The sequence below is a fragment of the Pterocles gutturalis genome, unplaced genomic scaffold (genome assembly GCF_000699245.1).
Source record: "Pterocles gutturalis isolate BGI_N339 unplaced genomic scaffold, ASM69924v1 scaffold1898, whole genome shotgun sequence".
Classification (NCBI taxonomy): Eukaryota; Metazoa; Chordata; class Aves; order Pterocliformes; family Pteroclidae; genus Pterocles; species Pterocles gutturalis.
In genome coordinates this window covers 28,300-46,471 of record NW_010120104.1, presented here as the reverse complement: position 1 = coordinate 46,471, position 18,172 = coordinate 28,300, and the positions used below count along the sequence as shown (strand labels likewise).

At 39.9% G+C, this 18,172-nt stretch overlaps 1 protein-coding gene across 1 annotated transcript; it reads left to right on the top strand.

Moving 5' to 3' along the window:
* The first annotated feature begins 499 nt into the window (after positions 1-499).
* Positions 500-17,772, top strand: XKR4 (XK, Kell blood group complex subunit-related family, member 4). The gene is made up of 2 exons (XM_010076748.1): positions 500-695; positions 16,826-17,772. Exons 1-2 carry the CDS (start codon positions 500-502, stop codon positions 17,770-17,772), a joined length of 1,143 nt encoding a protein of 380 aa, XP_010075050.1.
* Positions 17,773-18,172: the final 400 nt, after the last annotated feature.

Genomic DNA, 18,172 nt, shown 5'->3' with positions numbered 1-18,172 from the left:
ACAAAGAAAGTATAAAGACTTGGATATCAAGGAGAAAGAGCTGTGAGGCTGGTGGTTCTGGACATCCTAAGCCTGTGATCTGCATAATTGTGTAATCCCTAATTACACTGCAAGAGGAGGAAGAATGACTGGTGGTATCAAGGTTGTAGTCTGAAGTTCCAAAAAGCTTTTGTATTGGGTTTGTGTGGTGGGGTTTTGGTAGCAGGGCAGGGGGGCTCCAGGGGTGGCTCCTGTGAGAAGCTCCTACAAGCTTCCCTGGCTCCAAGTCAGACACATCGCTGGCTAAGGCTGAGCCCATCAGCTCTGTGATAACATATTTAACAGGGGAAAAAAAAACCTGCTGTGAACTTGCAGTGGAGAGAGGAGTGGGATGCGAGAGAAACAGCTACGCAGACACCAAAGTCAGTGAAGAAAGGAGGGGGATGAGGCATGCCAGAGCAGACTCCCCTGCAGCCTGTGGCGAGGTGGCAGGCTGTCCCCCTGCAACCCATGGCGGGTAATGGTGGAGCAGGTCTCCACCTGCAGGACCCCTTACCTGAGTAGGTGGCTGCGCCCAAAGGAGGCCCGTGAGGAGGAAGGGACCCACGCTGGAGCAGTTCGTGAAGAACTGCAGCTTGTGGGAAGGACTCGTGTTGGAGAAGTTCGTGGAGGACTGTCTCCATGGGAGGGACCTCATGCTGGAGCAGGGGAAGAGGGTGAGGAGTCCTCCCCGTGAGGAGGAAAGAGCAGCAGAGACAACGTGTGATGACCGCAACCCCCATTCCCCATCCCCTGTACCAGTGCAGGGGAGGAGATAGAGAAATCGGTTGTGAAAGTAAGCCTGGGAAGAGGGGTGGAGAGAAGGTGTTTTTTAAGATTTGGTTTTATTTCTCATTATCCTACTCTGATTTGGTTGGTAATAAATTTGATTTTTTTTTCCCCCCAAGTTGAGTCTGTTTTGCCTGTGACCATAATTGATGAGTGATCCCTTCCTGTCCTTGTTTCGACACACCAGTCTTTCGTTCTGTTTTCTCCTCCCCATCCCACTGGGTGGAGGAGTGAGAGAGTGGCTGCATGGTGTTTGTGCCAGCTGGGCCTAAACCATGACAACTTTCCAACTTGAATTGGACCTGGCACTGAGGATTCAACATAAGGTTTTATTTTGAGCTGTAGTAGGGGTCTTATAGCAAACAATGTTATTTTTAAACATTGAGATCCTGGCACATAGGATTTCATCTGAAGTACTTTCATGTCTGATTGCCATTGGCATCAGAGGGGTTAAGTACCTAAATACTGCCAAAGATCCAAGTTTAAGTTACTTTTGAAACTTGAACCAGGACTTTTCACAAATTTCAACTGAAGTCTTTCCTATGATGGATTTAACATGACCCTACTGTATTATGTGTTGCTTTTGCAGCTTGTTGTACCATGCGTCACCATTCATCAAATGAAAGTAAAAAACTTTACCCCTAAGGTGAAATGTTGGCAGGTACAGTCAGCGCAAGAAAGAGCATTGTATTGAGAAACAGCTCTTTATGTTCCTTTGCATTGCTGTTTTCCTCCCGTGTGACTATGTGCCTGTACTGAAGGCAGTTCTGGAGAGCCTTATTTTTCCTCATAGAAAGAATCAGAGGTGTTTTCTAGTTGCGTACAACCCATTAAACCTTTGCTCCACTTTCCTCCCTCCCTCCCTCCCCCTCTTCTCTCTCAAACATTTAGCTAGGTGGTTTTCTGGGGTTTTGATGCTTTGTAACCGAGGGAAAAGCATTGCAATGCTTGGCAGGCTGACCTATTTCACAAACACAGGCAATCAATCCCGCCACAGAGCAGCCCTTAATGCACAACCCGGGACGGCAGGATTCCTTTCCAGTGTGCAACGATCCCTGATGCTCTGGAAGGCGAGTAGCTGTTCCCTCCCGTGCAAAGAACATGGCCCCGGGAAAGGCGACGAGGCTACACTCCTCCAAAGCTCATCAGCTGAATCAATAGTCCTTTAAAACTGTCAGCAGCAAAGGCATCTTCAAGCTGCTTTAATTTATACCAGGTTAGCATATTGGCAAACTCCCTCGCTCCACTCTCCAGCTGCTCTGAGGATGAGAACCTACATTACCTATGACAAACATGTGTGATTACTTAATCAGTTGTCTTCAAAGGTGCAAAGGGTGCTTTGATTAGTTTCATCCCAGGAAACAAACAAAAAAAAAAAAAAAAAGCATGCTAATTATATTAACAAGTTATTAAATTACGTGGCCAAGGTATGAAGTGTTTGGCTTTGGGGATGTAAAGCATCCTGTGCTGTGCTGTAGGTGCCTGCAGCCCACCTGGATTGGCATCCCATTTTTCCTCAGTTCTGTTATCAAGCATGCCTTAGAAAGTCATTTATTATACAAATTGGCTACTTCAGTTCCTTTTTCTGGATGGTGTTTGCATTTTTAAAATGCAATGTGGGGTGTTCGCTTATTAGCCAGTTTTCTTTAGCTGTCACTCAAAGTGACTGCATGACTTCATTCCCTGATGGTTAAAAAAAAAAAAATTCACAGAGAAGCTGCCAGTCAAGTTTACCAAACAGTCCAACAATAGAGAAATTGCAAGCCCAGAATATTCTCCAGTTTCTGTAATTATACACTGTGCAGAGTAATAATTGTGTGATAGCCTGGCATTCATTATGTGAGCTTAAATGCTCGCATTATAGACTTCTATTTTGAGGACATAATTACCATGCAGTAATAATTCTGTTCAGGTTGGTGATACCTAGTGTACATTTACTTTTATAGAGTTAGGGAAATTTGTTAATATTCTGACTTACAAATATGCCAATAAAATTGCTGCTTGATTTCTGTTCTAAAAATGCGAAAGAATTTTTTAAAGACAAGTAGCAAATCTTTCACTCCATTCATCTTGAATATTTCAGAAAATATGGATTCAAGCCAATATCCTTATTTAGCCAGCGTTGCTATTAAATTGCTATTTAAGCAGCAGAGTATATACCCTATGGCAACAAGTACAGAAGGACCAGATGTGACTGTGCTGGAATGTGCCATTGGCCAGAAATAATAAATTCAAGTCACAGTGTTTGACTGAATAATTTTGCTAAGTATATCAGAGAAGACAGTTTCGAAAGGCCCATAAGGTTTCAGCGAACCAAATTCTGCTAATGATCCATAGAATTTATGCTTATAAATACCCAGTCCTCAAGTCTCTGTCAGATGAGGAAAACTATTGAAATTTTACACTTCTGTAAAACTAATCTAAGAATTAGTTCATCTAACAGTTCTTGCCAGTGCATTAGCATAAAACCCATTAGAAGTTTGTTTGCACAAATGTGAAGTCTCGAACGAATCTATCACCACTGCGATAATCTTGTGAATGACATCTCAGTTTGGAAAAGGTCCAAGAAAATTTCTCTCATACTCACCCAAAGGGTGAGCACAGGCACAGAACTTCACCTGCAGTTGTAAGAAGATAAACTAAGCACTTCTCGATCTAGGCGCTGATAAGATGGTTTTATTTGTATAGCTATTGAGAAAAGCTAATTGTGGTTGTTCTGAGTTGTAATTGTTCTAGCCACGTGCTTCTAAGAACGAGATCCCCGTCACTGCCCAACACTGTTGAAGGATAATTTGAAACCGTTTTCTCCTTGTTGCCTTGACCTATTTTCCAAGCCCAGCTACTCCTGTTAGGTTGAATGGAACTCAACTGGCTTTCCCAGTACACAAGTTGTTTATCTTTTTGGTAACCTGATCACTCAGGAAGTAAGTTTCCAAAGATCCAACTCTATGCTGTAAGCTAAATTTTGCAGTGCAGGCAGATTGCAATGCTGGCTCAATGGGGCTCGAGCCCACTCATAAGCACAGGACCAGTGCAGACCAATAATTTGTTGTTTGAAATTGTGGCCAAGGAGTCTGCTGCAGAGTGGTACTGAGGTGCCACTGAAGGCATGTTCCTTGTGGCTAGGGTAACAGACTCTGCTTCAAAACTCCTGGGTTCTTCTTGAAAAGACTTCGTACGGTGATATTTCAGGCAAATCATTCAGGTCCTCTTTGCCTGGTTCATCTGTCAGGAGAATGGATGTCATACTGAGCTATTTGAGGAATAATGTAATGACTGTAGAGAATACTGAAATATTTTAGGAAAAGGTGTTAGATCTGCAAAGCATTGTTAAAATATCCCGTTCACAGGAGTGTGCGCATTCTGGGAGCTAATATGGTGCTCAGCTTGGAGAGCTTAGAGGAACACAATGGAGCTATAAGGGAAATTCTGTCACCTTTTCAGCCCAGATAAAGGAGACAGAATCTTATACTGGGGACAGAAATAATGTCTTTTACCAACCGAATATTGTCAGACATGTCTTTCGCCAGAACATCACTCGCATTTCCTATAAGCCTCTGAGATAAGCAGTTTATGAACTCTTGCAATTGAACTGAGACTAGGGTGTATTGAGATCACAGCTATAACTTTAGCTGTTTTAACACTAAATTATGAATTTATGGATCTAGATACTCTGTGAATAGCATAAATTATTTTAATGCAGACAGAAATACAATGTGACAGCAAATAATTACAAATGTATTCCTGCATTCGATGGAACTTCACCTTGATTACTTGACTACTGTATTCAGATTTTTTCACTACATTATGAGAAAGAGGGGTAACAAAAATGAATAGAGGCACAGGGCAGGGGTTATTCTGATGACGTAATTCAGCAAGGAGGAGTGTTAGTCAGAACAGAAGAAAGTGAATTGAAATGCCCTAGATAATGGGAACTGCTTTGGAAAAAGTAAGAAGCAGTGAATGCCCTTGCTCACTTGGTAGTTACTCATACAAGCAGACCTTTGTCCTCAGGATGACATCTCATAATAAAATATGAGGCAGTTAATAAAGCTAACACTTTCTTTACAATTAAGAATATTAGTTTCCTACAGAATTCATTGCTGTAGGACGATCTCAAAGGAAAAAAAAACAAACCCACACGCCATCATTGAAGAGGATGTGGAAAGAACTGTCTGTTTAAGAAAGGAAGGAAAAGATGAAGAACCAAAATGAATGAGATGTGAAACTATCCCTTCTGGTGGTTATTTTGTGAGAGGACAAGGAAGCACTGAGTATCTGAGAAACCATAAATTGGCTCTTGCACCTCACTAGACCTTACTGTTCAGAAACAGAATAAGGAAAAAACTCTGAAGAAGTTTGTACTCATATATTGTTCTAATCCTAAACAAAACAAAGCCCCTCTGCCTTCTGCCTCCCAAATCAGGTTAAGATTAAAAGTTAGTGATAATATGAATGATTTAGGTGAACTAGGTTATTGCAAGTGTTGCATTTATTCCTAAGCTAGCTTCAATGTCCATAATTGGTTGTTCCAAAATAGTCAGTAACAGAAAAATTTTAGATTCATTAGGGTATAACCAGGCCATAAAGTGCTTAGAGTTCAAATTAAATGCTACTATCTCAAAATATAGCTTATTTTGGTATCCTAACATTAAAAGTTGTAGAGACAATCTACATGCATACTGAATGGATTTCTGATTAATGTCATTTTTTTTTCCTACCAGTGCCTGAGTCTTTGGGGAAAGTTATTTTGCATTTGCTCTAACAAGAACTTCAATTATAACAAAAGCTTTTGCCTATTTACTTCATCTCTCTGTGGAAGATCACTTAGTCAAATAGATCATGACAAGTTTGGTTTTTTTTGCTGTAACTGGGAATGTGAACTCTTTGAAGCCTATTTCCATATTACCTTTCAAATCTTGAAATGTGATGTTTGTTTGTCATGATATTGGTTTTGATTCTTTTTTTTTTTAGCAGTGTATTTGTGGCATGGCTCAGAGGGATTTCTACGAACCCTGTTTTCTAGGAAATATTTCGTGATTTTGGGTCACTAGTGTAGATGGAATGCTTTGTTGTTGTTAACTGTTTGTAAAAATGCACCGGTGATGAGAATTGATAACTTCTTGATCACCTTCAGTATCGGAAAAAATGCCTTGCTAATCTGCTGTCACAGCATATCAACAAACCAATACATCAGATAAATTCTAGGTATGCAGCTGAGTGCCCCTTCCCCCTTTGTGTCTGTGTAGAGCCTGACTTAAAGTCACGCTGCTGTAAGACTAATACCCGTTTCTTTGGTCTTTGAGGTAGCTGCTCAGTAATCTCTAAAACGTAATCTGAGTGTCTGAGTTCCAGTTCTGCTTCCAATCTGAACTTTCCTGTCTCCAGCTTGGAGGATCCTGTTGCAGATGTCTATAGACAGTGAAATATGCATTTTTAACCAAGTGTTGGAGAAGCAGGTGGATTCCAGAAAAGCAGAATTTCTGTTAGTGTAATTTCATGGGTTCTTCAAGCAGCAAAAATAATGAAGACTCATTTCCTACTGGCTTCTTTCTATCCCTGCTATAGGAATAAAAACATCACAGCCTTCTCATACAATGCTGCCTGCTCCTATCCTGCCCTGAACCGTTGCCCTCAAAATATCTACAGTTTTTCCTCAGATCCCCTGGACTGCTGCACTGTTCACTCCCCTGCCTTGTTGCCAGTTCTCTCTCTTGACTCTGGGTTTGGATGGGTAAGAGGCAATATCTGCTGGGGTTAGCTCAGAGTTATGTCTATGTGGATCTGCCCGCTGCCAGGAGCGTATTTATTCACTTACTAATTGGTCCCTGGTTCTTGGAATAAAAATGCCTGAAGGCATAAAAATGCCTGAATTCTGCTTTCCTTTCAGTGGGAACACTTCTTCAGACCCTTGTCTAGCTGTCGTTTTCCCCAAACTTTAGAGAACTTGGTATCTTTGAGACATCTATGCCTGTGTCAGATTCTGTTGGAATCACTCGATCATTCTTTAAAATTACCATGGAGCAGACATGTGCTGATAGGTAAAGAAATGATTCTTAAAATGATAAAAGAAAAGGTGCACAGAGCTAAGAATAAGTAGAGGTTAGCCTGACATTAATTCAGTATAAAATAATAGAAAAGTTAAATGCATATCCAGCTAACAGTTAATTAGAAGCTAAATAGCAGAATTTTGCAAACAGTTGTTTCATGAATGTTAGGTCCTTTTACCCAGACCTGCTATCTTTCATTGACAAGTTCACAGGTTAGAACGATGACAGCAACTATAACAAATATTGTTTTGATTTTTTTTTTCATATGAGATCTTGGTTTGAAATAGGAGTGACTGGGGTTCACATTAAAACTAAAAGCTGTCTTCTAGATGGATATGAAAGGTAGGAAAGAATGAGTGAGGAAATGCTTAGCAGCACCTACCAAGCACTTGTCCTTGCTCTCATCTTGTTTGATAACTTTATGAATTAGGATGTGTAATATTTGCTGGCTGGGTTTCCAGTGACTAAGTTTTCCCAGGCTTTGCACAGAAATGTGAGGGTAGCTGACAGTGAGTAGGACAGATTACCATCACAGATTGATCTGAATCGTTTGGTCAAAATGATCACATCCAACTAATTATGCTTTAATACAGAAAAGTGTATTTGGCAATCGGAAACACAGACAATGCATATAGGATGGAAAATGTCTTAAAAAGCAGTAATTCAGATGATGGCATCGAAGTCATCAGAGAGAAGAGCTTTTTTGTGAGATCTCAGTGTCAGCTTGTGGCTCCAACCCTTATTTTAATCCTTGGATGTGGGAGAAGGAAGACACAGAGTAGACACGCTGAAGTGATCCTATCACTGTGAACACCACCAGTAAGACCACTGTGAAAAGCCTGTGCCCTCTTCTGTGACTCACACCTCCTGGAGGATGGAGCTACTGAAGGAGGCTCAAAGAAGAGAACAAAATCGTCCCAGAGGCCATCGATAAACCGTTGGGATATAAGTCTTTAAGGAACTGATTGGCCCAGAATATTGTGCAAAGTTTGAAGAAGTAACTCAATCACTCTCTCTGTGTACGTGTACGTGAAAAAATGTTTGATGGTCGGAGCCAGGGAAGCTTCTTCAATCTTCTAGTCAAGCACCAAAAATCGAAATCAGATTCATTTAATCTTACAATGAGGTGCAAATTTTTTTGCACAAGCCATAGATAAATATTGAAAAAGCTTTTCAGAGGAAATGTTGAGTCATTATTTTGCTTGGAATCTTCAAATTGCACCCATTTCTCTGTCTGTATGTAGTATATAAATCTAAATATATCATGCACACGGAATGTACACAGATACACAATATTTACCTACATATATCATATGGACATATCCTAGCTATATCAGATAGAGATATAGCTGGAGAGCTTCCTTACTGGTAATCGGGAACTTTTTAACTAACAGTGAAGACAAAGATATAAATATGAGATTTAAATAATCCAAAGCTGGGCATGAGCTAGAACCAGAATTAATCTACTGAATTCCCAGGATACCCAGAATAGTCTTCAAATCAGTTAGTTAGACTTCACTGCACTGTAGGTGAAAATATGGATTTTCTTTTGGGAGGGAAGAGAGGAGGTTAGTGATTATTTTTCCACTAACGTTAAAAAAGGGCTGCTAAATTAATTATTTTGAAAATGTATTTGAACTTTTTAAAAGTGAAAGAAACATAGGAAAAAGTGAGAACTATAATATTTCAGTTTGATCCAAAGGAAACTTGAATAGCATCATGTACCAAACAAAGCTAACAGCTCTGGTTTTCCCTCTGCTAAGCGGGATTGCACAAATGCTGCATCGATTTCTTTTTCAGAGTGATACTAATTGCCTTTTGTCCCAGAGCACCGTATCGGACATTATCCTCTGCATCTCTTCAGAGCTGAAAAGCTTAGAGAAGCTTAAAAGGCAAACACAGAAAAACGCTATATATATAAAATATTTCTTAGACAAATTGTGTCAAATGAGGCACTAACTTCAGACTGACTTTAATGGGCAAGGGGGAGAAATATCAGATGCTTAATGAGGCTGAAATTTATCCCTTCTCAGAAAGCCGACACAAGCCCATGAACCACTGAAAGCCAATCCTAAACTTATGGCTTAAGGGGAGTAATGGCCCCATGCTGCCTTTCTTCATGGAGTCAGGGTTTTGTTGCCAGTGACCTATTGATTTGTAATAAGACTTAGTATAAGGTATTTGGGATATTTTTCATGCCAAAACATTTATTAGCTTCTAGTCTTCTCTCTGTTGGATGCTGGCCACTGCTAGTGCAATATCTTAAAACAACCCACTCTCGTGTGTTTGAAATATTGATTTAGCCCTTCCTCTTCCAAATCCTCAACAGACATTTCTAGAGCCAGTGTGATACTTCTATGTGTATTTTATGATATTCAGTATCTCTTGAAAAAAATACTTACATAGTTTAGATCTGCCAGATACTATTTCTGATATGTTCCACCATACTGCAACCCGTATGGTCATTTCAAGCTGTTTTGCTTGTGGGATGCTGGTGGAAAACCCATCAGAAAGCTTGGTTATTTTTTACCAGCTCATTTCAGGCTTAGGAAAAATGTCTTCAGATTTTTAAAATTTCTTTTAAAGTTGCTTTGTCCATGCTCTTGACATTTCTATGGATAATCCTTCTGCCACGCAGATGATTAAGAGCCTAAGAGCAATCAGGAATAATGCTTCAAGCCCTCATTCTGAGGACTGTGTATGATGGGATGGGTGACCACAGTGACTGTGTGAAAGAAACAAATACTAATGTTCTCCCTATTCGTGCTCATACACTATTGTAGAGTAAGTACAATATCTTTTTGAAGAAGAATGTTTGCATATTCCTAAAGAAAAAATATATTTTCTTTCCAGAAAAGACTGAAATCATCTAAACGGCATTTACTCAGTACTTTTTTTTTCTGTTTTTTCGTTTCATTAATGTTTTTCCAAAGTGTTTCCAAAACAGAATGCCAGTTGATCTGTTGTTAGCAGCCATGGAGTGAAAACCTGTGTGGCTGGTTCCTTCAAATCAGTGGAATATACCAAGAGAAACTTCATCCAGAAGTTGCATAAGCAAAAGCATATAAAAGCTCAACAGAAAAATAAAGGTAAAATCACAGAAATGCGGATTGACAGAAAGGCATTTCCTCAAAACTTATGTTTTAATGGGATTTTTTATGTGTCTAGGAGACTACATCTTTTTCTCTGTCTCCTGCTGGGCAGCAGGGAGAAGCGCTACAGCTTCTGCCGTTGGCTGATGGAAGGTGTCCGTATCCGCAGTGCGTGGGACCGAGCAGGGCAGGCGGAGCCTTTTCCCGTAGATGGTGCCCTACCTTCAGCTTAGCGTTATCACCATGTTGTTTCTCCTCAAGAGGCAATGGCAGAGGTTTTGTTCTGCTTGGGGCTTGCTGCAGTTTCCAGATAATCCCTTGATTACTCTAAGCTACTTGCAGCAACCTCAAGATATCAAAAGCACTTTTTGCCAAAAAGAAAAGTACAAATCATGGCAATGAGCCTGTAGTCAGTGGGTATGTTTATGCTGCACGTACTTCACTGGAATATAAAGATATAAATTACCTGACGGGCAAGGAGTCTAACTGTGAAAGGGCCGAAATCTAAGTTTAGCTTCCTAACAGGCGAAATGATCCCATGCTGTCTTGCCAAGCCTGGCAGCATACAGACATACACAAGTACCGGATGGTTGTCGCTGCCTGGGAAAGACTGGACTTGATGCTAAGTTGACTTTCTTTATCTGTAGTGGATTTTATTGGTAGTTTCCAAAAGAGCTCCTCAGATACTAACAACAAAAGTTGGGTGGAAGAAAGACTTAGTTTGGATTTGGGGGAGAGGTGATGGGAAACTGTTCTTGATGTTAGCTTGCCATAAAATTATTACAGTCCTTCAGCTGTAGACCTGTTTAGAGCTATGAGCAGGATTGCTGCCCAGCAGAAGCATCTCAACAGAATGTCCAACAGTTAGATTTGCTAATTTGCTACCAGAAGTATTGGTAGAAAGCAGCTGAAAGGAATCACGGGATAAATTATTCCTATATATACTGGCACGTTCCTAAGCATTATGTTACACTTAGGAAAAGTAATATCAGACATAAATCTGATTTACATTTCAACAAGGAAGAGTTCCTGTCATCTCTTACTCTGCATTACCCGACCCCAGTACGCAGTGGGAGAAAGTTAAGCCGAATGCTGGCAGATGGGCTGATGAAACCATCTATATTGCCTTGAATATCCCCCGTTGTGAATGAAGCCTGTGGCAAACACTGGCTATGAAAGATGAACTGCTAGAGATGCATCCTTAGATGCTATCACCCCCCTCTTTGTGGGTAGCGAACAGTCTAAGCAAAACTACAGGAGTGGAATATCTCTGTAAGGTTCCTTTTCCATCTGGGCACAATCAGATCCTGTGGCCTCAAAGAAAGAAGAAAAAGGTCCCTTTCTGACCTCAAGCATCTGTTTTAATTGCACAGAATGCCTTTGACTATGATTTAGAACAGCTAATGTAAAACAGACTTGCTGATGTGGGAAATAGGATTATCTTGGCAACATGCTTATGGAGAATGACCCTGGACAACACGGCCACAAAGCCTCGAGTACAGAAAGATATGTTAAAATCAGCATACAGCACATTTTAGGGGGTTGGACCTGGCTGCAGACATTAAGTTAGCAGTGCTTCCCTCTTCTGAAGAAAGAACTGTGCCAGGAAAGACTGTCTGAGCAAGGATCCTTGTACACGAAATGTCCCTGACTCTGAAACCTGATGGCAGACACTTCAGGCTGTAAGGACGGGCTCCAGGACGGATGCTTCAGTACAGTGCTACAGCTAGAGAGGGCTACTGTTAGAGATCCTTGCCTTCGGTTCGGAGAAGCACCTGGCAGCTTAAGTATTCTCCAGCTGGGTAGGAAGCTCAGAAAAATAGACTTTCTTTAAAAATGTCTCATAGGCTCAGATTCAAGGCAATGTTGTCATGCTCAGATGTCCTGCTGTGTCTGGTATTCCTGCTTTTACATGAATTTACTCCTGGAAATGGTGAGATGAGTACAAGTTGAAGAAGGAGGATGAAGCAGAGGCAGAAGCCTTGGCAGGAGTTTGATTTCTGGAATCAGGTTGAACGTCCAGGTGCACTTTGTTGGATCCGTTCATTCATTTGTAGGGTTTTCAGCTGACCTGAGATATTCTGTACTTACTCTAGATAGGATTTATGGACTGATGTGATTAGAAAAAAAGTAGTTTATGGACCTGAATATGCCTCTACTCTCTCAAGTACAAATCAGGAATAAGATAAAATTTGTGTGAGAACAAGACCCATATTTTTTTCTGTTACACCCCAGTCTAAAGGTTCTGTTGTGGGAGTGGGAGGAAAATACAAGCTAGTAAATCACATACGCTGCTTAGACATTGAATTGCTTTCCTCAAAGTTAAATAAATTAGGAGAACCATAACGCAAAGGTAGAAGTGTCAGCAGGATATAATTAAGTTGTGAATTGCCCAGCAGAGACGTGATACGGAAAACTCTTGCCTGTTGTGAGCAGTTCGATTGGGATTATTCGTTCTTTTCAGTCAGATTTCTCACAAATACTGTTGAGGAGAACTTCGTTGGCTCTCCTGTAGCTAGTTGAGCTTGCTTGCCTTGATTAATATTACATTTGTGGGTGTATCCATCTCTGTATACATTGTCTTTTCCCTCATATCTGTTTGCTTTCCCTTGTGAAAGTCGAGTTCGTGGGTTTTTATCTTGTCTTTAATGAGCTCGTCGCAGTGTATTATGTATCTAAAGTGCCAGTACAGACCTGCCATGCTCTACAAAATGCAAGAACATCTCCTATACATGGAGACATGAATCATTTCCAGGGAAAGAAGTTAAAAATATAATCCAATCAAGGCAATTCTGGTTTTTGGGTTGGTTTGTTTTTTGTTTTTTTTTTTTCAGACAGGAAGTGCACTATCTTAAGGACATCTGAAACTCATCTGTAATTACAAAGTTGTCATTCCTTTATAAAAATAATACAGTTGAGTGATGCAAAACACTAACAGAATAAAAGGGGTTAAATTGTCTTTTTCACTCGAAACAGACTCTAGTTAGTTCCTGCCTGTCCTGATACAAGGCATGATTGGACAGTTTCACTATTGAGACTGTTGTCACTGGGCTAAGCTGCAAAGGCTGGAAGGGGGTAGGTATGTTCCTCACCTCAGGGGGTTTTCAGAAACAAACAGAAGCATCATTTGCCTGATGCAAGATGTGAAGTGATCTTTTTCCTGTGCAAAGCCTGCATTACTTTCCTCATCAGGACAGAACTTGAGAGACTAAGTCATATATTGCAGAAAAAAATTGAAGATTCAGCTTTAGAAAAGGAAGAAATGGGAACATGCTTTCGTGTTTCCAAAAGCCACTTTACAGAATTCCTGCTTTCCTGGACTTTTAATAGTCTGTAACGGATGAGCATATAGTTTCTTGAGTATATAATCACTGAGAATGGCTGCTTAATTTCCAAGATCAAGACCCTAAATACAAGACTCTGATATACAAGACTGTCAAATACAGCAGAAGCTGCTGCAGCACCCACGGAGAGGGCAGAGGCTGCAGCTGAGCGAGCAGGAGAGCTGGTGCTTGTTCCTCATGAACAGTGGCTCCCCAGCTCACGGTCCAGTCTCCTCCGTTCATTTCTGAATGGCTGTAAGCCTTCCCGAGTGCAGAAGTTAAGCCACCTGCATTGTTCCAAATTGTTTGTTTTCCATGACGTCTCTAGGACATCCTTTTTTTCCTGGTGCTGTGTTAGTGCCTTTCATGTTTTGGTTTGATAGTAATAGAAATTTATTTTAGTTCTTCTTTTGAAATATAGATAAAGAAGTTTATATGAACACATACTCAGCAAATGCAGCAATATGTTCTAATTAATGAATTATCCGTTCAGTGCTACAGTAACTCCCTTTATCTCTAACCATTCCAAGGGAATTATTTATGTAGTGACATTTCTTTATTAGCAAACTGCTGTTTGCATCACTTTTTCATTATTGCTCTCATTATTAATTAGATTTTTAATAATCCTTTAGTGCTTGGTCTCATCAATAAAGAAAAACAGACGGTGCCGATGAAGCATTTAGCCTTATCTTAATTCTATATCCCTAACACCATTGCCAATAGCACAAGAGTAGATACGTAACCCTTTAACTGACAGTTCGTTCTTTTTGTACATTCTCTTGTCTCCTTTTCTCTCCTCTATGCCAGTATTCCTGAGTTTGTTCTGTAAAAGCAAAGGATGCTTCCCTACTAATGACTATTTAAATAACAGAATTACCTTGCTATTGTACTTGCTTCTTTCGGTCCCAGACAATGACTATGAATTAATTACCTTTATGGAAATTCCGATGAATTTTAACATTTTATTTGGAACAGCCTGTGTGCATTATTGAATGACTTTATACCTCCTAATGCAAAACTGATGATATCTCTGCAAACCTCTGGGGGAGTGTGTGAGGTCATTAACGTTAGGTTTGCAAAGAAAATACATGGATTTCTCTCTCCCATTATTCTTTCCTGTGCTGATAATGCTATTTTTGAGCTCTTGCTCAGTGGCTCATTTGTATTGAAAGACTCTCTTATACTTTATCCTTTCCAAACTTTTCATTTCATAAGGGAAATGAACTGTGGTTTTCCAATACTTAAAACATTCTTACAGGAAAACGAGAGCTTAACATTTTCAGCTGTTAGTGTTGTCTGCAGATTTACTGGTCCCTGAAAGGCAGCCCAGCGTGAAAAGCAAATATACATGTCAGAAATTAAAATAACATTTTATACCATCTCTCCTTCCTGTCTTCATTGCTGACAGTTTATTCTCTCTGTGAAGGAGGATTCTAGAAGTAACGTTGGTGATTTGGCATACAGGCACCAGCGTGGGAAGAAAAATTATGAAATTTTATTAAAAATTCTCCCTGGACTCCTAAGTTTGTTCTATATTTTTGCTGGTTTTTTTTTTTTTTTTTTAATTTCATGGAAGTCATGGATTCATGGGAGCTCACAACATAATTAGCACCCAGCCGGTGACTGAGGGAGAAGCACTGGCAAACACAATCCCTCCTGAAAGCAATGAATCCCTCTGTACTAGTTCCTGAGCAAAATCTTAGTGTGTTAAGCCAGGTGGATTGCTTAAATAGATCTTTTTCCTTCAGAATCAGGTATTATTTCCATAACCTAAATTTTTTCTGTTTTAAAATAAACTTTTTTTTCCTAAAGTGTGTATATAGCAATATGTATTTAGGTTAAACGTACCACTCTGTAGTAACAAAATTTGCATAGGATTTATAATATTTAAATAATAGATTCTTGTTGGTTAGGCTCTAAAGAAAGCTGTTGAACGGGGAAGAAAAATGTTGTCTATGCATCCAGAACCAAAGGTTGTTGAAATGATTAAACAGCTTTTAACAGCAGACAAAATAAATGTTTTCTTCATTTCAGTTTGATTTACTTCAATAACTAGTTCAAAGTTAAAGAACTGTTTAGAAATCGAGTAAGCTGAAGCATCATTATGCTTGTATGGTCTATGAATAACTTCTCAGTCTGGGATGTTGAGACTTATGAATTCATTCATTAACTGTATATAAAACTTGCTTTGGTAATAAACCAGTTTTAAGTATAAAATCTTTTGATACATTTTTCCTCTGCACACAACATATTTATTGCAATTTTACCTAGATAATAAATACATTTAAAAGGCTGGGGTTTTTGCATTTCAATTGAATTCCCATTTCCATCCAAAGCAGCTTGATCTGAGTCATAAGCAAATAAAAATTAATCAACTACTAAAGAAGAACTATCATTCATTTCTAACTGAATGCTATGTAAGTGTTAAGCGTTTGAATAATTATGCTGAACTATATCACTGCTTAAATGGGAAGGTAAGGTGTTTTTCTGGTAGTGCATGGAAGTAATAGATTAGCTTAAAAATTAGATTAAGTTGCAAAGCAACTTTTTTTTTTAAGTTTACTTACCAACAAAAATCAAATGCACTTGAGGAAAAATAATACACATTCAAAATAAGCAGAAAGGGGTTTTTTTAAAAAAAAAAAATGGTTTTGTATTTAAATGTTAATAGGAATTATTTTCACAAAAATAATATCTAAAAATCACATGAGAAGTAATTTTATATTTAATTCTTTTTGTGAAAAATATTTTAAAGGTTTTCCAGAAATACTATAGTTCAGGGCCTTATAAATAGGCTCTTGTGTGATATATGGAAGACAGAATGGCTCTATGAACATTAACACATATCTCCCTACTTTAGGAACAGCTATACTCAGAATTTTAATTCAGTAAAATATACCGACATTTATAAAATTAATTTAATTTCCCACAGCAAGAAAAGAAAGTTTTGACATTATCTACTTCTTAATATTCTGTTTAAAAGTGGTGGAAATATCAAAATGGGCAACATTTTTTCCCTCAGCAAGAGTAAAGCCATTAGTTTAAACTTTGATGTAACAAGTGTTACATTAGTTTATTTTAAAAATGTAGATTTATGCTCACTTTGTTATTGATTTAGTTTATATGTATATGATGCTGGCATTTTAATTAGAAAGACTTGGTTGCTTTCTATCAAGCTTCTTTGATGACTTATCAAAATAATAAAATTCACATTCTTTAAAACAATAAGCACAGCAGATCTTGTTAAAGATCTTGCTCGAAGTCGTGAATTAATGAATTTGTTTCAAACGTCAAATTGCTCGAGGAGCATTGCAGAGCATCGTTTGCTAGCCACTCTTGTTTGTGCGAATCCAACACACCAGTGAGTTTATCAGGGGAATGAAATCTCAGCAGTAGAGGTCCATTTCTCAGTGTCGGCAGAACTAAAGGAGAAGGAAGAGATTTTATTGTGTGAGTGGTGAAGAGCACGTTTACAGCAGCAAGGATCTCCCGGGTTTCGACTAAGTGCTGCTATACTAATTATGCCTTAACTGCATCTCCTGTTTCCTCCTAGGTCTTACTGCTGCAGCATCTCTTGTCTCCTTGGCTTGGGCTTTGGCTTCCTACCAAAAGGCTCTCCGTGACTCCCGTGATGACAAGAAACCCATCAGTTATATGGCTGTTATAATCCAGTTTTGCTGGCATTTCTTCACGATTGCGGCGAGGGTCATTACTTTTGCTCTGTTCGCCTCGGTTTTCCAGCTGTACTTTGGGATCTTCATCGTCCTGCATTGGTGCATCATGACCTTCTGGATCGTCCACTGCGAGACAGAGTTTTGCATCACTAAATGGGAGGAGATCGTTTTTGACATGGTTGTTGGGATCATCTATATCTTCAGCTGGTTCAATGTCAAGGAAGGAAGGACACGCTGTAGGCTTTTCATTTACTATTTTGTGATCCTTTTGGAAAACACCGCCTTGAGTGCTCTCTGGTACCTGTACAAGGCCCCACCCATCTCGGATGCATTTGCCATACCAGCACTGTGCGTAGTGTTCAGCAGCTTTTTAACAGGCATTGTTTTTATGCTAATGTACTATGCCTTCTTCCACCCCAACGGACCAAGGTTTGGGCAGTCACCAAGCTGTGCTTGTGAGGACCCTGCTGCCGCCTTCACCTTGCCCACGGAAGTGGCGACAAACACTCTACGGTCCATCTCCAACAACCGGAGTGTCACGAGCGAGCGGGATCAAAAATTCGCGGAGAGGGATGGGTGTGTGCCTGTGTTCCAGGTGAGACCCACCGCACCGTCCACACCTTCATCCCGGCCGCCAAGGATTGAGGAGTCCGTCATTAAAATCGATCTGTTCAGGAACAGGTACCCAGCCTGGGAGAGACACGTGTTGGACAGGAGCCTGAGGAAGGCAATCTTAGCGTTTGAATGTTCCCCTGCTCCTCCACGGCTACAGTATAAAGATGATGCCCTTATCCAGGAGCGCTTGGAATACGAAACCACCTTGTAAACCAAGCAACACCACAGCTTGGAGAAGCTCCGACGTTACGTTCCCAACGAAGGGTTGACAGTAGGGCTGTAGGGTTAACTAAACTGCGTACTACAAGTAGAGCAGCAAGCTGTAGTGTTCTTAGCCTGGCTATCATCATGATTATCATTTGATCTGTCTGCAGGACACTGATACAGCAGCATCACCTGAAAGCCTCAAAAAGACCCCAAAGCCTGACCCACACGTAGATATATCGGTTACTTCAGCTGGGGAAACTCACCCACGACTCCTTGCTGCTGTGAAAGTCTGACTGCACAGTGCTTACAATCAAACCACTAGGAAGGCTCCGACCAGAGCTTTCAACTTTAGCCAGTAGTGCTTTTTATTTTAGAAATGAATGATTGGTATTTGCATAATCAAT